Consider the following 21,191-nt stretch of genomic DNA (forward strand, 5'->3'; position numbering starts at 1 on the left):
AATATCGCTTTTTCCTGACAGCTGCAACAAAAAATTGATTGTTAATAATAATTACAATTTATATGTAATAATTACATCAATAAGCAAAAAGGTTGGTTATACGATATCAAATAAAAAAGTAAATCTAATTTATATATTATACTATTTATATATGTATAATCTATATTATTAAAATATTGCACGTAAATTATCTAAATTACTTATCTGAAATTCAGTCCTTCTAATTAATATGATACATACTTTATGCACTGCAATTGATAAAACAGAAAGGCAACAAGAGCCGACGTAGAATGTCAGTAGCAAATAAATAAAAAAAAAACAGTTTAATATATTTAAAAAAAATGATTGAACACAAGTCGAACATTTCGCTCATTTTACGTGATTCTCTTCGGTGACATATAAAAAAATTAATTAAATATATCACAAACTAATAGTATACATAAATCTTAATTAAAAGCTGAATATTAATTTAGAACAAGTACACATTGCAATAACTAAACAAAACAGATCTCACTATACGTGATAGACACTATACGTGATAAAATATTAATTTAGAACAAGTACACATTGCAATAACTAAACAAAACAGATCTCACCCGATGCACTGCATTACTTACATCAAGAACTCTTTCTCGTAAGGCATGTCCGTAATTCGGAATCGCATTTCGTTCGTCTGGAAAAGTATATATGTTTGCTGCGTCACCAAAACAAATTCGCCGAAGGAATCTAAGCGCGGTCCAGATGTACCACCTAATTTAATTGAATATTTATGTACATATGAAGTATCTAATAACATAGTAGCAAATAAATCATCGAATATAATAAATAGAAACATAATATATGTAATATAATGAATTGAAAAGAACTTTTAATGCTGCTTATGATTTTATTATTTATTTGAAAATGATGGAAAAAGAAAGATTTGTGGGAAACTTGTAACTTTTTAAATTATATTCTTTTTTTTAACTATAATCATCTCTATTATTTACATCACTCGATTAATTTTATTATTCTGTGCACAAAGTATTAAAATACAGCTATGGAAGTTATTTTACGAAGGTGAGTTTGCTTGTTGTCACCAGTAATGATTAGAAATGAGACGGGAAACTAATAGTCAACCCAACTGGCTAATTATTTAATCGATTTATTACACAACGTTTCGACCCTATTTTTTGGGTCCTTTTCGAGTGATACTGAGTCAATTATCGTCGTCGAATAAGACAGAGTCGAGTTATTAAAGTTCCGTAACGCACCTGAGTCAATTATCGTCGTCGAATAAGACAGAGTCGAGTTATAAAATAAATGTATACGTGTGAGCACTGTGGTGGTTGGGCTCGAAGTTATTTTAAGTAATATTTTATCTTTTTCATGTATCAAAATATATTTTAGAATAAAATGTAAAATATCTTTTTTAAACAAATATTTAAACTGATGAAACTATCGATTTGTATAATTATCTTAATATTTTGATATACAGAATAATAAAAATCAAATTACATACAAAGAAGTAACGTAGTTAAGATATTTCTAATTAAGTTATTATAACTCGATTATGCGTGAAGAACGTATATTATAAAAAATGGAAGCATATTTCTAAAATGTTTGGAACAGAAATTTAGCATTATTTTGTTCTGTATTTTCACTTTTTACCTTTACCATTAATAAACATCCAGACAATTGCGGACACTCTTGTAAGATTGTTATCTGAAGAGGACCAGTATTACTGACCGAAACGTCGTAATTTATAATAAAGAATTGCCAGCAAGATCACTTTCACACTTATTTAAATTAATAAACATTTTACATTTATTTTGGACTAATTGTAGATGTGAATTTATCAATTATACAAATTATAAGCACTTGTTATAAGAGAAAATTTTATTTACCGTATCTGACATAAATGCATAAGGAATATTAGGGACACACCACCTACACCAGCTAGGAAACCACTGATAAACCATAAATAATTGGGATATTTCAGGAATTGCAATGTATATGTTGGGTTTGAATTTGTCTTGTTGCCCTCTATTATATTGTTTTTTCTATATGTAGTATTTGTCAAGAATGACGTCACATTTTCTGCTACACCATCTAGAAATAAAATTGCAATTAGTAAATAATAATCTATTAATAATATATTAATTTTCTTTGTACTAAAGTATTTATTATATATTAAAGAAATAATTTTATTAAATATAAAAATTTGTTTTATGGATAAGTTTAATTGTTAAGTCTGAATAAAGTTACTTATATATGAATTTTTTATAACAAATATTATTTTATTTTATTAAAGTAATAGAATAATAACTGCTTAGTAAAAGCAAAGCTATATACACAAGATAATAAATGAAATATTATAATATACTACTGAAACGCCTATTAATATGATGTAATATTTTAATTATATACTTTATTATACTTATTTACTTTTTATTTCTTTTCTTATTAAATTATTAGTGCTGAGAATAGCTAAGTAAAATCGAAACATACACGAATTTTACATTAATACGGTAAATACATATTTACTCTATTAACCAATATTCTATATTAGCTCGTTATTTGGCTGTGTCCTTTTTGTATAACTTCATCATATTAATATTTTATTAATTATTAAATAAAAATGAAATTGGAAAGATAATTTAATACACTGAATGATTTTAAATTAAAGAAACTAATTTTAAATTAAAAACAGAGGTACTCCTAATTCACTCTTTATATTTTCATTCTATATCATTTGATATTTTATACTTAATTTATAATACTAATCTTATAATATTGGATATATTTTTTTCCCATTAAAAGATATTTCAAGTTACTACATTTATCAAGTTACTATAAATAATATATGTTAGCTTTCTTATTAATTATATATTATGATCAATATTACATTATTTTTTTATATACATATTCCCCTGAAAACTTTGTTTCTTATTTAAAAATATAATAGGTATTATTTGTCACTTTGGAAGTCCATATGATGAAGAGAACAATAGACAAATAGAATATTATGCTTTCTTAGGGCGAGTTTTACAAACGTCGGTTAACCGCTAACCGAAGATCAGTTGATTCTGTGTCTCTTCTTAGATAATAAGATAGAAAAAGATAGGGAGTTGACTGAACTCTGGTTAACAGTTAACCGACGTTTGTGAAACTGGCCCTTAGCGATGTAAATTACTTTACCAGAAATTAAAATTGTTACGACGATAGTCCATAGTGATAGCTTCATATTGTAAAATATTCAGAGACGTTTCCTTTATTATACAATACTTAAGGCAAAAATCATCTCTCCTAATTTACCTCGTAACTGGTCTCTTACTCTATGATAAATTATCTGAAGATGATAACGTCTAAAATTAATGCTTATATAAGGATATGTTTAGTTTGAATATTTGAACAGTGGAGAATATAACACTATTTGACAAGATTAAAACTAAAAGAACGTAGAATTTCCTCCAGCGTATGCTACAGAGATATCAGTCGTATGATCAACATAGCATTCGCTATTCTAAATATTCATAACATAACTAACTATCAATTAATATTAATTTAATCAAAGTAGCACAATTAAGCCCCCCTCTCCCAAGAAAACTAATTCTATCTGATTTATTTACATGTTTGACAAATCATTAGCATATAACGCACTGTAAGTTTAAAATGATTAAATTATTATGAAATATAAAATAATTTGTGATGAATACCTAACTGATAAAATTACAAATTTCGATGAAGTGTGATATACATTATTTTACTTATACTATACGTTGCAATGTCGATATGCTAATGATGTAATTGCACTTTAATTTATAATACATAACAGCATGACACTAAAGAAAAGTTTAGTATGATAACTAGTATAATAACTATTATCAAAATTATTTGACGAAATAAAAATTTATTGGAAATAAGATAATATTACATACCAGGAATGAAATACTGTTTCAATTTCTTTTATCCGTCGTGTACGATTCGACACCAGTTACTGACGAATGCTCTATTTGTAAGAATCACGCATCTCTTTAGCATTGTTTGACCCATTTGCTCGAGTGTTATTGAAATCCAGTAAACTGTTTATTATTTTGCTTAGGTACCACGCGTGTTCTCTTTCTCGAAAGGAATATATACGAATTCGATCTGTTTCGATCGTTATAGATGTATATGTGCGTGTAAATATGGCTGTGTGTATAATTGTATGTACGTATGTATGTATGTATTTTTCAGCCTGAATTTCTTTTCAATTGCAATTTCCGCCCAATAATTTAAATTGGTAATTAATGAACTTTCTTCTCAAATTTATTAGAAAATATCTGGGAAAGACAATTGCATATGCTCTGCAAAGAGATTTGTAAAGAAGTTCGATCAAGATATTAATATTATTTCGTTTCTCTTACAAATTCTGGAATTCTATCGTGTGTATGTCCTGTATGTGATAGACAACATATACTATATATGAGATTTCAAACCGTAGAAGACAAGCGTGTAAGTCTTCTTGGTAATAGGCCAATTTATATTATTGGCGTTAGGAAATGTTAGAGTTGTTTACATACTTATTACCATACTGCTTTGTCACCAGTGACAAATTATTTATAGGATTAGGTTATTTTTTTCTAATACGTTTTATTATCTGAACTACCAAAAAATCTAACGAAGATAATCCTCGATTTCCTTGTGTTATATTTCGACTTTTATGTTAAAAAATGAAATCATTAATAAGGATACTGTGTATATTTTACATTTTAGAAAAACGACATAAAAAGTAAAATAAGTATCATACAAATCATACGTTTTCTTTCGTATCTGTTTAACTTTTATCTTTTGAATTACCTACCTTAATTATTTGTCTATTTAACTTTATTTTTTTGATTTTATCATTCGTCTTCAATTGTGTGTTAACCTTGCTAGTTACATAAACTTAATGCGAAATTGATGACTTTTTAAGCAGTAAGCTGAAACTATACAGCATAGTTGCGCGCGCACGAGAATCGCGGAGAAAGAGAAAGAGAGGGGGGAGAAAGAGTGGGAGGGATGGTGAGGGAAGAAGCGAGGAAGAAAGACGTAATAAAAGCGCTTAACATAAATGTACTTAATAAATTATAAATTCATTTCATATTGAGAAACAATTGTGAAACAATTATGACGATATGCTTGTGTATATGAGTGTAGGTATCATACTTTTACAGATTAGAAGTTGCATTTAAACGAGTGCTTACAATATAAGTACTCAACGATGAAATGCATGTAGAGAGACAGTGAACGAATCCATTATAAATGCATTATCGGACGATATATACTCATAAATTTATATCATGGATGTATTCAATTTGATGACGAATGAAAGATTGTTTTGTAATAACAACAAATATGTACAATATAAATTTACATCCAAGTAATGATATCTTGCATGCGTGTTATTTTACAGCAGTGTGCAATATGGCCATGTGTTCACGTTGTTTGTGTGTAATAAAATCAGGTGTGCAATGCGTATGTTCGCAATAATATCATGCGTGCAATCTGCATGTGTGCAATAATATCACGTGCTCAATGTGTTTGTGCGTGATAAGACCATGTGCGCAAACGTACTTTTGTATTACATGTGCGCAATACTGTTTGTGAACAATCGGTTTGTAGGCAATCGGAAATGTCGGCAAACAGGACCCTCTCCCCTATTATTTCTCTTTAATTACTTTCACCAATTCTTTTTATCATTAAGCATATTTTTAATTATTTCTATTTTTACCATCGTTATGAAAATCATCGTTACTCAAACTTGAGAATTTTAAAAGTAATAAGAAATTTGATGACGTGAAAATAAATTATACACTTAAGGTATTCGTTAATGTTTATATTTTCTCTTTCACTGGCTATAAAAAATGTATTTGTTATGATATAAATGCATTATGTATATAATTATTCATAATGTTAATACACGGTCTGCTTATTAAAAGGTATAATTAAAAAGTACTTGATACAGGCATAGTTTAATGAGAATAAATGTATAAGTAACACATAAATGTATGTGGATATGCATATACATACACACACATGTACAGTTCATATTAATATATCTATTGTATATATGCATGTATATTTATATATGCATATGTGCATACATATATGTTTATATTAATTAAATCGAATATATATTGTATATGCTCACTTTATATATTATACTAGGGAGGATATAAAGAGAGAGAATATATATACAATACATATATGTATATAATCATTAACCTGCAGAGGCATATATATGCTCATGTAATGTAAAGTAATGCATATAAATCATTTATACTACAGATACTATACAAATTTTAATATTGTCTATCTTTGTATAACATATAACTACAATCTGTGCCCTTATGTATGCCTCCTAATGCTATTAAATTAATAAAATAAGTTTTATTTATTAATTTGGCCGAAGTTGTCTTTTCATTAAAACTTTCAATAAGATTAACATTAACTAAGTGTAATTTAAATATGTTTAAGATAAAATAAAAAAAGAGCAGATTTTATTTTATCGCCATATTAAGTATACAATAAGGTGATATATCTCTTATTGATTGAATTAATAGATTGTATATGAATATAGATACAGTTTTAGAGTTATAAAAATTAAGTATTATGTTAAAATCGTGTAAATAAAAATTGTACGGTATTCAAGTCAGAGTTAATTGTTTATCACAAGAACGATGGTACTTTTGTTGTCTATAACCTTAGTATTTTGTGTCTTCTTTTTAATGAAAATGACGATGATTTTTTTAGAGAAAGTTATTAATTTAATAGCAATTTGTGTTATGTTATTTCTCCACTTAAGATCTAATGTATTTTATATGTATAAGCAAATTGTACGTAACAGGTACCTCGTTAAAGCTTATCATTTATATCATAATTGTCAAAAGAATATTGTCATTACGCAATGTGTATAAAACATTAGGAGATTCACAAGAACAATATTGTTCGTAATTAAAGGTGAGTCTGCTCCAATACGTTTGAAGGCGTACGTGGTACCTGTAAAGAATAAATTATTGATAGTATTAATAATTTATGTATAAGAAGTAAGGTATACTTTTGATTCTTTGTTTCTTATTGTTAGTAATAATAAACATTTTTCTCTCTGCACATACTCACATTATGTATTTCTGCTTGCACTTGCAGCACGACGTGATCGAAATTCTGTTCCTCTCTTTCGTCTGAAAATAACTTATTTCGAAACTGTAAAGAAGAACTTGTTGTTAGTATTAATAATTTATTTATACAAAGTACAGAAGATATATGATTTTATATAGCTTACAGTTAGCCATAATACACATTTATTCCCTACTTATACTTACACTATGTATTTCTTCTTGTGTTTCCTGGTGTCCGGAAGCGGCAAGCTCGATTGAATCACGTTCCCTATGCAGCGCAGCAGCTCGCCTCGCCAGTGAAGTCCTCCTCTGCACTGTAGGTTCTACTTCGCTTCTACGAATTCTAGAAAAACAACGGACGACGTGGTGCCATAGGTTTCTGAAGAAGTCGTAGATTCGGTCTCCATATCTAATACAAAACAATATTTGTCATTTTTATAAATGTTCTAATAACATCGTGGACACATTATTTTGAAAATAACGCTAATAAATCGCATAATAAATCACGAAAGAATTTGAAGTATTGGTAGCAGTTACTGGTGTTTCTATTTTATATTTTATACGATCAATTTAAGAAAATTAAACAGGATAAAATAGTATTTGGAATAACTAGTGTAAAATTGTATACTTTTTTATGCAATAATATATTCTCTTTACATTAATAGATTTAATGTGATACAGGGGGAGAGTGATGGAATATCTTATTTATTTATGCGTTAAATTGTGTGTAATTAAATATTTAGAATGAAATATTATAAATAAAATTTGAAGTCATAGGAAATTTGGCTTACCCGCACCGAATAATGACGACTAAACATATAAATACTACTACTATAATCAATAGTGCATAGAAGACTAGAACGTAACCACGGATCTGTTGTAGAATCAAATTATTTTGCTGTATCATCATCACTAGTATGTTAAAGTAGGGAATCAAAGCTCTCTCACAAGAATATCCTTGTTCTGACGCATTTCGTAGTGATGCCACATTTTCTATAGTGTCCAGAGTAATAATATTGTATTATTAGTAATTACTTCTAATTAAAAAATAAGTTTATTCCAAATTCATGATTAAGAAAGTTGCAATTTTTATAGCCAGTTATTAAAGATTTTATTTTCGAGCTTTTATGTATGAGTATTATAATTACATAGGTGTAATAGATTGTATATAATTATTTGAAGAATGGAAAGAAAAAGAGTTATCTTACCGAAGTCAGAAGTATTTAATAATTGTGTCATAATGTGGATTTTGAATAATTTAACTCTTAATCCCTTTCAGAAAGCTGAACCGAATCGGTATGATTTTAATCCTGTTTTCCAATGAAAATATCACTTTGTTATATGAATCGCCTGAAATTAATGTAGAGTTTTATGCAGGATTGCGTGTAGGAAGAACCGAATACCATTTTGATATACATATAATCGTTGCTTGGTAAAGTCATGAAAGCTAAGACAGTTTTGAAATTCGCGAAACATACTTGGTAATATATGTCGTGAAACATATATGATTAAACTTTCTTACAAGTGTTAAAAGTATATGATTAATGTATAATATATGAAGCTTCAACTTATGATATATCTGTAATAATTTATTATTACAGAAATAATTCTCAATTACATTTTCATCGCGATACAGTATTTATATTTTTAAAGATAATTAGTTTTAGCATCAGTTTCGTTCTGGTTATATCGTTAATTACACGTAATAACACGAAATTTCAACAGCAAATTATAGCCAGCAAGTTTAAATAATAATTTAATTTATAATGATCATTATTGGTATCGATGAATTTTGAGAGGAACGACATACGAGCCACTCATTATGATGGATTGCAAGGACATGTAATTTTATCACAACGATTACAACAGATGATGATAAATTATTAAAAAATGAGAAACTAAAGGAAAATTTAGTACTAAACGCAATTAAAGCATCAAAATGTCGCTAAATTTACATAATGTGCAATATTAATTTAAAAATAATGATTATTGGTATCGATAATAGACCTTTATCCTAATCGACTATCTTCCGGTTGGTACGACTTTTAACGTAGACATTTCGTATAATACATACAATTATATTTGCTTCTATGTAACATATATTCACTTATTATATCTCATTTGTAAAATGTTTTCCTTGATTCCTTTATAGTTCAATAACTTCTATTGCTTGTTCCTGACGCGGTGGATCACGTTCACCGCGGAGTCCTCGAAAGTAAAAAAATCGGGAAATACGATTCCAATAAGTTGATATAATCATAACAGCCTGTATTCCGGTAGGAGTTAAGGTAAACCTAATTAAATGTAATTTGTACGATTAACAACGTAAATAAGTGTTGAAAATCTATATATTTATAAGAAATTGAAATTAAATTTTCGAAATTTCTGTTGTTTGTAAAATGTTTTATCAGTTTATTAATGTTATTTTAAAACTTATTTGACAGTGAGAAACTATACTGTAATATATCTATACAACTAATATAAGAATTATTTCTAACAATAAAGAAAAAACAAATTAACACGAAAATAATATATAATTCTATTTAACAAGAAGTACGTATATATACGTTAAGAGAATTCAATTTACCAGTGCAAACAGTACACAAAAAGACACATGGAACTAATTACGGCTATAATTATTAATAACCCATCTAAATATTCGAATGACTCTTCAAGCCGTACCACTGTGATCTCCGGGTATTTCTTTGAAGTGTTACTCTCGTTTATTACATCACTCTTTAAAAATGCATTATGTCGAAATACGGCATTCACAACTGCTGGTGCAATAACTAGAAAGGTAAATACAAATAGTAATTAATATTGTTTTTCAATATTGGTCATTGTTATAAATGGTAATTATAACATCTATTTCTAAGATACTTAATTCGTAATAAACATCCCTTTAAAGAACTGTAATTTTATTAGGAACAAAAATTTAATATAAATTAATTGACTTAATTGTATATGTATTTAAGTGTATAGAAAATTTAGTAAATCAATAACTCAAGTTTTTTAACAATAAAATTTATTTTTGGTACATATAGGATAATATAAGTTATCTTACTTGAAATAAAAATCGCAAAGTAAATTATCCGTAATGACATGATAAGATACTGTTTAATTGGTCTTGCGGAAAATTAAAGCAGATGGACGTTAAACGAAGTTTTCTTGATTCACTCAGTTGCAATCACAAAATGAGGTGATTATTTTATATATTGGCATCCAGAAAAGCAGCGCAGTATTTGTCCAATTGTTTATGTAAAGGTTTATTTTATGCTTAAATGGTAGATGCATAAAGTCAAAAAAGTTTTAGTTAAGTCGGTTAAAAAAATTGTAATTATCGAAAGATAAAGGAGAAGTCAAGTTAGTAATAAAATGTAATAGAAAAGGAGGAATTACCGTTTGAATTAGTCTAATATTCTGTTACTCGATGTTCGAGATACGTAAGCACACTAAACTTCTCGTTAAAACACGGACATTTACCTTTAGAAGTAAAATATAACACTGTTGTGAGACGAAATAATAGAGAAATATTTGTATGTATGTATGATTGTCAGTTGACAAGGACATGAAAACTAAGAGAGTTTTGAATGTTGCGAGATATAGGTACTTGGTTAATATTTCGCGAAACATGCTCGATTAAAAGTGCCTCAAAAGTGTACGATTAAACACACACCAAATGTGTGTAAATGCTCTTATTTTATGTATAATAATTTGCAATCACATTGCATGTAATCGCGAGATTTATATTTTTTAAAGCTAATTAGTAGATAATCATCATCAATTTTACTCTGATTATATCGTTAACACGTGATAACACGAAATTACAACAGCAAAATATCGGGGAATTCAAGCTAATGTGTATAATTAATTTATAAGTAATGGTCATTATTGATATCGATGAGGTTTGAGAGGGAGGACACTCATTATCTTTCTAATGAATTACAATGACATGTAACTTTATACATATGTTGATAAAACATTCAAAAGTGAGATACCGAAGAAAAATTTGGCACAATTAACATGTTACGTCTATTTCCAGGCTTGCAGATCACATTGTCTCTCTTGTTCTCAGCAGGAACCCAAAATTTTAGCTACATACTCTTTTACAACAGCGTTCATGTCTTTTTAATATCAACAGGTTTCTGTTCATCAACAATTAAATCCAGTACTTAGTAACCAATGAGTTCTGTTCCCACGTTTCCTTCATAGAGTCTCCAGAAAACTGTGTTATACAAAAATCTTTTATCACTTATCATAATAATTAAATTTGTCATATATTATATATTTGTTATATACATTATATAGTACTATATATAAACACTACAATGCAACAATAAACTATATATTATCATATACTAATATGTATTTAAAACTTTTCTTACAATTTAATGCAATTTGTATTTTATTTTTTACTATCTGTTTTCACTTGTGCATTACTTAGCCAGTAAAAATTGATAGATATGTATATCTAAACAATCAAGATAAGTATAATGTTCTATACAGAATGCAACGATATTGCTTTTCATTAATGTTATTAATTGTTATTATTGATCATTATCTTCTGCGATATTAATTCTAATCAGAGATCGTTTAATAACAAATAAATAAAACTTTATATAAAGTTTGTCACTAAATTTTATTCACATAAATACATGTATTATACTGTATTGTAGTCAAAGTATATTGATTTAATTACATTAGACATATAAGTTATACATAAAATAGTTAAATGATACATGCATTACAAAATTTATGTATATAATCATGAGCTCTAATTTCACAATTAGTTTGTTGAAAAGTACACGGAAAGAAAAAATGTAGCTGCCGTAACTAAAAACTGCATGTGGCAACTTAATTTCAGTTGTAACATATGGACAGCCAATATTTAGTCGTGATAGCTAAGTATTTTGCTACTATGCCTATTGTATTAAGTGTGACAGCAAACCCTTTGCTGTGGTTTAGAAATTTATATGTTACGTAGGTAGCAAAATATTTTTAGCAAACCATGATTAGCTACGGAAACGAAAATTTTCTTTTCGATGTATATATGCTGTATTTAACATACGTAACAGTTAAAATGTTTATACAAAAGTATTTCTATCATTTGGTTCTCTTAAATTTTGTAATACATTAGGTTCGCTGGGTGTCTGCTGCGTCTGTAGACGTCTACAGAAACAAGGAAGAAGATCGACACAACGTTGCCAAAAGATTCCAGAAGCTGCACGGATGCGTATTACAATAGAATACTGGTGAAGCCTAAAAAGATTTACATATATGTTGTATGTGTGTGTGTACGTACATATATATAGATATATGGATCCTCTTGTAATATTTAAGATATGAGATCATAACAACGTATAAAATATCGAGACATTTTGACTTACCTATTAAGCCGACACATAAGGATCCATAAATGAATGATTAACAGTAAAGCTAAACCGGTTACAGTTATAGAGACTAAAATGGATTCCTTTAACTTTACTCTTAACATTGTCGGATAATTGATCGATGAATTTTTTGACGTTTTATATTCAGTATTGTTATTATTTTGTAATATCGACATAACATTTCCTTGAACAATATTTACAAAAGTATTTGTATTGTATAAATAACTATATTAACTAGTAATAAATTAATTTTATTTGTTAATATTATTTTAATTAATATTTATTATATTATTAAAGAATTAACGGTATTACAAATAAAAATTATGAATAAACGAAATTTGTTTGTAAGTTAAAATTAAATTATCACTAGTTCAATTCTTTATTAGTAACAAAAATTGATCATTAATTTCTTGTAAATTTTTATATTAAATTAAATTTAGAAGATAATCTATAATGTTTTATTTATGATGTTATTAAATGTATATACATATATGGTGTTATTTATATAATTTTATATAATTGGAACTGTGAAGAAATACGTAACTTTATTTACGCATTGTTCTATATGTTTTTTTGTATTCTTTACATATTATATAATTTTGCATTTAAAATATGTCACTCTTTCCATTAAAATATATTTTTACCACGCGATTAAATTTTAAAGTAAATTTATCTTATATTTTCTGTTACATTTTTAAATATTAGCTTGTATTAATTTTAAAAAAACAGAGGTATTCTTATTTACGTTTTTTACAGAACGAAGAAGCGTGAATATGTGCATACTATATATGTATATTTCTTCATTCTGTTAATACATTTCTAGAGATATGAATTATCTTACCACAGACTGAAAGTGCAAATATAGTTGTCCATAGTAATTGCATTATAATGTAAGGTTCAATTCTCTTGTTCACAAAACTTAATTAGATAAAATTACTATTTCTCGAGTCATCCAATTGTAATCTGTCTTGATGTCGTCAATTTCTGAAATCAATAATATGATCATTTTATACGAATTAGTGGTATAAAACAAATAATGATACTGAAAATGAGAAATTTTAAAGTACATTGTCCAGCATTAGCGAAGTTATTTACCATAACGTAAACAGGAAGTTAAAATAAAATATATAATAAAGTATACTTATTTAGAAATAAAGTACGTAATAAAATTTAACATAAATAAACGTAATTTTAATTCAATTTGACTTAACGTTAAACATCGTCCAATATACTCGTATTGTTTAATGCATTAATCAAATTGTAGGTATTTGTTGTTACTAATAGCGAATTTGGTTGCTTGTACTAGTGCACTGAGTGCACAATAAGTCTTGTTCATAGTCAATTTCTATAATATATTTAAGGTCGACTTAAATACATGCTCAAAAACCTAATTAGCAAAGAAATAATCGTACGGGTGCTACATAGATCATTTTACTAGCTAAGAAGTATTTCAAGGGATATTTAAGACGATCCTTAATATAAGAATTGACTGTAAACAAGCCTAAGTGCGCACTAGTACAAGCAACCGAATTCGCTACAAGAGAATTACGCTGTACTAAGAGAATTAAAGGTTAAAAAGTAATACTAATTTCGAAAGGAAATCGGTATATTTATATGCATTATTAGTTTATGATACAAAAATCAAAAATCTTGTATCGTTCAACGTATTTGGCAAATGACTATTTTGTTCATATTTCTAGCGAAAACCCATTACATAGGTAATTAATGCGACAATAAATGTTAAGAATAATAATTGCAACGTAAATAATTCTCAAATTAATATAACACTATCGATAATATTACACTAGTCGAGACGATATTGATGTTCTCCAAATATAATAATCCAGCTTTTTAGTCGACATTAACCGGCCAGTGTTTTAATACGGAAAATTTATTGCGAGAAACATTACCTTAGCCAGGGTGCTCTCTAAATATAGTCCATAAGAATAAAGATTCTATCTGCTTGCTATGTAGGCTGTTTATCGCTACGTCCTCTGTACATGACAAGTCAGCTACGGTCTGTAGGAAACGGACAGCTTTCGTACTAATGGTATTATTCGCATAAACACTATTGGCTGTTCCAGTACGGAACTATTTGTCTCTAGACGCTCGCGAATCATATCGTCACCCTACTCCTTTGCGAACGATCTTTTCGTATCAGAAGAGAGCTGAAAACGATGTATTACATGTATTACATATATTACAATCATATGATGATAGATTATATACATTATATACACCTCATTTGATCCCAGAATAGAATCAATTATTTTCTCTCTGTTAATTTTACGGCCCGATAAACGTTGGTAACGCGGAACTGTGAGCAACGGGAGAAGGTACGAGAGCTGTCATGCGCTCTCGTGCGGCGTATAGGAAGTATAGGTACGCAGATTGTCGTAGATTAAATTGGTACCATTACATAGGTACGATATTACGTTGATTAGCCTGTCGGGACGTACTGGCGAATCGACGGTTCATCGATTAAGGAAAGCCCGAAGAAACCCGTGGCGGGACAGATCCGTAGGTCCGCGCGTGGTCGTCATATTTATGTTCCCGTCCGCAACGCGGGCCATAACCGTCAGTTCGTTCCTTGTAAAGCAAGCCGTTTGCCTTCGCACATTGTCCGCCGCGAGATAACCGCGCGGCCGCCTTGTTATTAATGCGTAATGGGAAGTTGCCGTTTATTATCTGGGCACTGTACTGCCGAATAGTCGAATTTAGTCGCATCGATCGGCCCAGTCCGCGTATGCGTGTAATATTTATTATTCGACGGTTAAACAGGCGTAAAGAATCACGATCGTATAATAATGCAGCGTATTGCAGCGGCCAATAAGTAGTACAATTATCTGCCGCATCATCGTTTCTCTCCTTCTTTTTTATTCCTATGATGTATTATTCAACTTTCTGTTACATCTGCGAGCGTGATGCGGCAGGAATCGCGGTACCACCTTCTTATCTACCCGATCAAGCGGATTTTTCACTCGAATCTGACACGAATTATTCTTATGGAGAGACACCAAGAAAGTTTCTCGCCTACTGCCGCACGGAGAGAATTTTCTCTGAAAATTTATCCGGAAAATCATGGAATAACGTGACATTTCCAAGAATTTTATGCGGGTTTTCGGAAATTTTACCATACATTTTACTCGTAATTATACTTGGTACACATTTTACTAGTAAAATGTATGGTAAAGTTTTTAAAAACTCTCACAAAATTCTTGAAAATGCTATGTTGTCCAACATGGTTGTCAGGGTAAATTTTAAGAGAAAATTCTCTCCGTGCACTCTTTAAATCTCAACCTGTCTTGTGTAAGTACTCAAATCGGCCGGTTAAAGATTCTACTTGTAGCCAAATTGGGCACAATTAGCCAACCATAAGTAAGTCTTCATTTATTTGCGTTTTTACCGCGCCTCTTAATTACGCGTTCGCGCGTGACACGCGCCACCCGGGGGAATCTGCGGTGCCGGTGAGGCGATTCGAGCGAGACGATGGAACGGATCGGGATGAGAGCCCGTGGGCGAAGTGTGTACTCGCCAAGTGGCCGGCGCGAATCGTGGACATCGTCGTCGCGGCATTTCCACGTTGGGCCTCTATCGCAGCCGCGCGCGGCACGTCGTAAACTCGCGGACACTCGCGCTCGCGTGGCACGTCGCATTCTTTTAATTACACGCGCGGCCCGATACCACAAGCCCATAAGCTCTCCGCGCGACTAAGCGCTTGGAAACGGCCGACCTTTCTAAACGCGACGGCGAAGTCGCGGGGTCGTAAAGAAAAAGGGAAACCGAGCGCGAGCGCGGGCTGGAGGACAAAGGATCCTCCGATTTGCCGATCGTCGTCGCCGTCGCCGTCTTCCTTCTCGTTGTCGCCCGCTATCGCGCGAGCCACGATCGTTTCTTACCGCGGCTATGTATAAGTGCATTCGCTGGCGTAAAGTCCCCATCCTGCAATCTCAGTTGTTCATCTGGCAGCACGCGGTTACTTGCGTGGCGCGGAGTTAATGCTATCGGAAGACACAATGCGCCACCTTTTGCTCTCACCGACGCTTTTAGAGACCGAACTTTAGCTCGGTTTAAAGTATTCCTATTTTGATCGTGTTATTTGAATCTGAAATATTACTTTTCTAAAAAGTTTTTTTTCTATTATACGTAAAAGGATTTATTTAGGTTAAACAAATGAGATACGTTGAAATCGTGTTTCTTCGAATCTACTAAATTTTTATTTTCTTCCAACTAAAACATTTGCTAGATTTGAAAAAATAGATATGAATTTTCTTAGGATTTTTAGTCTTAATGAAATAAAATTTCGGTTGAGGTAACGAAATTATTTCATTGAAATTAAATTAAATGTCTAGTAAGGTCAAAATTCAAAGAAAATTTGTTTGATTTCAAAGAAACTTTTCTGGGTATATCAACAAAGAAGAGATTTGTTAAAAATAAAGAGGGTCATTTAATTAAGCTTGAGACATATAATTATTGTGCATAAAAAATGAACACATTTCTTCTTACATGTGTATATAAAAGATATTCCGCGATATTACCCTTTTCTCTTTGTTTTTATACACTTTTTATCTTACCCGGAAGAAATCTTATTTCCGAGCATAATAAAATATTGATACTCGCTCAAGTTATCGTGTAATTTGTTACGCGACATAAAGATCTTCATTAGAAAGTGCAAACAGCGATGCCGAGACGAGATATCGTGGGACACATGTGTAAACTGCTGGAATTAATTAGAAAAGTTAAAGGAGCCGCATTTTAAACATGCAAACATGCGTACGCGGGGCAATAAAGATATCGATCAACGATCTCTTGCGGCTCCTTTGATCGAGAGTCAAATCGTGGTTAATGGCTTGATTAATTAAAGCTTTGATCGCGAGAAAGAGAGAGGGTATGCGGCTCGTAAAAATACAGCACGCTCGCGCGATCTGGGCCACCCAGTACGCCGGGGCCTGGGTTACAGGTGGGTTTCGGCCACTCGTGCCCGAAAAATTCGCTCGCGACGGACGCGATTCCAGAAAAACCCGGCATTATTTTGGGAAGCGCAGGTGGCTCTTTGTCGATCGTCGCGGATGCGTTCGCTTTAAAACTTATTCTACAACGGGCGCAAAACGTAAGACGCTAAGGCCCGGTTTCACCAACGTCGTTTAACTTTAAGCTTGGCTTAATTCGTTCCCTGTCTTTTTCCAACTGTTTCTCTAGAAAGAGACAAACGTGAATTAAACTAAGATTAAAGTTATGCGACGTTTGGTGAAATCGGACCTAAGCCGCAATGCAAGAAATCTGCGGCGATATGAAATAATATAGTGTACGTTCGTTGTACCATGAAATTTTGAGTATCACGCAATTCGAATGAACATACAATTCGTTCACGTATCGTTTCTTAGACTCGGTTTCACTAACATCGCTTAACTTCGATTTTAGTTCAATTCTTTCTGTCCTCTTATGTCCATTTTTACCGATGCAGATAAATTATGATCTCTGTTTGACTAAGTTTTTATCTTTTCCGAATTCCGAGGACTATGAAAAGACAAAAAGTAGGTTAAACTCAGACCAAAGTTAATCTGCATTGGTAAAAATGGGCATACGAGGACAGGAAGAATTGAACTAAGATCAAAATTAAGCGATGTTGGTAAAACCGTGTCTAAGAAACGATACGTGAACGAATTGTAAGTTCATTCGGATCGCCTGATACTTGAAATTTCAAGATACAACGAACGTAGACTCGACGTACTCTCTAAAAGTCAATCAGTGGATTATCACTGAAAACAGTGACTATTTTCAGTAATGATTCACTGATTGACTTTTAGAGAGTATATTATTTCATATCGCTTTAAACCTAATCTACAATGTGCCCTTTGCAACTGGAAACATTCTATTTTATATAAGCAAATCAAAACGCTTAAAAAATTAGTCGACAAGTTACGATTGTACAATGAACAATTTATTAACTTACACGAATGTAAACGTATTTATTGGTTGCAAAATAGAATGTTTTTCGACGCAAAGAACACATTGTAGATCATTGCGATCGATGCGATTCTGTTGTACGAAAGACAATGGCCGCGTTCAGCAGACACAACTGTTGAGCGAGCGCTCAGTGATTTCTTAATATGATTGGCTGGATCTAAAAGTATTAACCAATCATACTGAACACTCACTCAACAGTTGTGCCTGCTGAACGTGGGCAATCAGAGGCACGATACAACGAGCGGCACAGGTTCCAAGGGAAAACTTGTGCCTCCCGAGTTAAAGTAATTTTTACATTCACTGGCGGATGAGAATTTATGTCGCGGTATTTACTCGCGTAACGTCGCGTTTCAGTCGCGCGATTTCGAAGCATTTCCCGCGTGCTAATTGTAGCAGCGATGTCGACCCGACGAGCGCGCGTTCGAACACGACAATACGTCCCGCGCCCCGCGCCGCGATGCCTGCCGGGCCAAGCGTCGCCGCGAGATTAACAACAAGGTGACCGTTGGCACGCGGAATAATCAAAACATCGCGCGCCGAGCGTCGCGTAATTGCCTAAAAACACACCGCTACGAAATGTTTACCGCGATATCAAATAACGCGCGTCTAGAACGCGCTCAGTTCACCTCGCTCGGTGCCGGGGTGAAGTTGGCCGCGCTAGTCGCGAATCTTCTCGTGGGGAAGCGTCGCGTACGTCGCGCGCGTCAGTAATCGGCTCGCGTTTAGTAAGTGTCTCATTGTCCGCCAATTCCATCGACGATCGCCCGTCGCGTAGCGCGATCAGCTTGCCGTCACGCGCGTCGGCCGCGTGCGGAAATCGCGCGGGTGCGCGTCGTCTCGCGAGGATCGTCCGGAAGCAGGGTTAGATTTGCCAAAGGCTCGTGTAAGATTGTCGCGGCGAGTGGCGCGTCAAGTTGCACCCGTGCGTTCCTCGCATCGCGGCCATGTTGGATCGCCGGGGGACGCGAGCGAACGTTCTCGAGCTTGATCGCAGTAAAATTCGCGACGATTATCCGGAGCGCCGTGCGCGCAGCGTCGATTCCGTCGCGAATCGCGGAAGATCCGGACAATGAATTCGCGTACGCGTACGTCGCCGGTGTAGTGTAGTGTGTAGTGTTGTGTTGTGTGCCAGCGACCAAGGAATCTGAGAGGAGGAGGGGGCCCGGGGGGCATCCGGCGACGGCGGAGCAACCGTGGGTGAGTAATTCATTATTTGTTCGCTATTTGTCGCCTGTGGAGTCTACGCGACGCGACGTATTGTATAATATGCCTAAATAGCGCTGGTAGTGAGCTCCCCGAGCGCACCCTGGAGGTTATGTAATTAATTTATTAAATATTCCTACGGGGAGGGGGGGGGAGACGCAAGTACGAATGATAGTGGAGTGAAGGGCATTGTAAAAATTTCTGCGACACTTTGTGCAACGACATTTATTCTGGACGCTGCTTTAAGACCTGCGTATGCTTGCGTGTTTCAGATTAATGCAGTCATCAACTCCGCTGCTGCGCGTCGGGTCGGTAAGTGACCGCATGTATCTCGTTTCAATTTAGAGGTGGTGGATTTGCGAGAAAGGAATATTGCGGATGGATACAAAGCCACGTAGATTGATTATCTTGAGACGGGTGGGCTGGAGCAGATATTGAGATTTAATCCGGAAACGTAGACGCGATCACCGATCGATTTATCGGGCACGAGAGCATAAGTATGTAAAGTGATAAAAATATAAAAATAAAATTTTGTAAAAATATGAAAATAGAGACGGTACATCGGGATGGACCGGTAATTACAATATCGCTGTTGTACGAGGTGGAAATCGCTGACCCGAATCTTGTACACCAGTGCCCACTAATGCCCAGCGGGCATTACTTGATCTTATTATCTTATTTTATCTTATTTTATCTTTATACTGTCCCAGTAAGGCCTAATGCCCAGTAATGCCGCAAATCTGTACACCGCAATGCCCTCAGTGGTTTCCCCCTCGCTGTTGTACTTACTAAGTGTCCGAAACGATCGTCACTGCATCTCAAGTTTGCAACAGTAAATGATATGAAATGAAATTTTACTAGTAAAATGCGTGGTAAAATTTCCAAACTCTCTTATGAAGTTCTTTGAAATGCCAAGTTGTTCCACGATTACATGATTTTCAGTGTAAATTTCAAGAGAAGATCCCCCCCCCCCCCGTGTACTTTTCGACATTTGCCTGTACTGATCAATCCGTTATTTCTTTTTCCATAATTTCTTTCGATAAGTAAGAAACAACGTCTCACGCTAGATTATTTCCCGAGAAAACCACGACAATGAAAAATTACAATCGTTATTCGTGAGAGATTTCCCGTTTTATTGTCGAAGAAGTCAGTCAACGATATGCACCGCACGCATAACCGGCATTGTCTCTCGACGATTAGCGACGAAATAGACGACGTATCAGCTTTCCTGGGTTGTTCGGCGTTTCCTCCGCGCGGGATGAGACCGCGCCACGTGTGAACTCGGGCTCGTCGCGTGTTTCAGCTGTTGTAGGTGAGGAGAGAAAGGGCGAATGGTGGATCGTGGAAGAGCGAGGGAAAGAGGAAAAGAACGGCGGAGCGGCCGGTCCCACCGACGGTCGTTTTATGAATATGCATGGCTTTTCCGGCCGCTACCGCCGTGCGTTGCTCCCAATTTGTCACACACCGTGGCATTATCCCATTTTGTTAATAAAGCAATGTTACGCGCGCG

At 33.0% G+C, this 21,191-nt stretch overlaps 4 protein-coding genes across 4 annotated transcripts in view; all 4 read right to left on the bottom strand.

The window, feature by feature from the left end:
- Positions 1–441, bottom strand: part of LOC105565384 (ephrin type-A receptor 4a-like) — a 5,432-nt gene extending 4,991 nt beyond the window's left edge. Inside the window, exon 1 of the mRNA XM_012018530.1 lies at positions 429–441. Coding sequence (XP_011873920.1) covers positions 429–441 — 13 coding nt within the window. The remainder of the gene's footprint in view (positions 1–428) is intronic.
- Positions 442–527: 86 nt separating this feature from the next.
- On the bottom strand, positions 528–3,312 carry LOC105565333. Its single transcript, XM_012018430.1, has 3 exons — positions 3,181–3,312; positions 1,887–2,091; positions 528–750 (listed from the first exon to the last, which is right to left on the bottom strand). The coding sequence occupies exons 1-3, from the start codon at positions 3,224–3,226 to the stop codon at positions 552–554; spliced, it is 450 nt and encodes a 149-aa protein (XP_011873820.1). The 5' UTR covers positions 3,227–3,312; the 3' UTR covers positions 528–551.
- A 5,821-nt stretch (positions 3,313–9,133) lies between these two features.
- LOC105565334 lies at positions 9,134–11,142 on the bottom strand. The gene is made up of 5 exons (XM_012018431.1): positions 11,120–11,142; positions 10,521–10,604; positions 10,186–10,397; positions 9,709–9,910; positions 9,134–9,415 (listed from the first exon to the last, which is right to left on the bottom strand). Exons 3-5 carry the CDS (start codon positions 10,223–10,225, stop codon positions 9,268–9,270), a joined length of 390 nt encoding a protein of 129 aa, XP_011873821.1. The 5' UTR covers positions 10,226–10,397; positions 10,521–10,604; positions 11,120–11,142; the 3' UTR covers positions 9,134–9,267.
- A 636-nt stretch (positions 11,143–11,778) lies between these two features.
- Positions 11,779–14,741, bottom strand: LOC105565335. The gene is made up of 4 exons (XM_012018432.1): positions 14,422–14,741; positions 13,353–13,495; positions 12,509–12,695; positions 11,779–12,380 (listed from the first exon to the last, which is right to left on the bottom strand). Exons 2-4 carry the CDS (start codon positions 13,393–13,395, stop codon positions 12,206–12,208), a joined length of 405 nt encoding a protein of 134 aa, XP_011873822.1. The 5' UTR covers positions 13,396–13,495; positions 14,422–14,741; the 3' UTR covers positions 11,779–12,205.
- Between the last annotated feature and the right edge of the window lie 6,450 nt (positions 14,742–21,191).

The sequence above is a fragment of the Vollenhovia emeryi genome, unplaced genomic scaffold (assembly GCF_000949405.1).
Source record: "Vollenhovia emeryi isolate VEMERY1.0 unplaced genomic scaffold, V.emery_V1.0 DF939153.1, whole genome shotgun sequence".
Lineage (NCBI taxonomy): Eukaryota > Metazoa > Arthropoda > Insecta > Hymenoptera > Formicidae > Vollenhovia > Vollenhovia emeryi.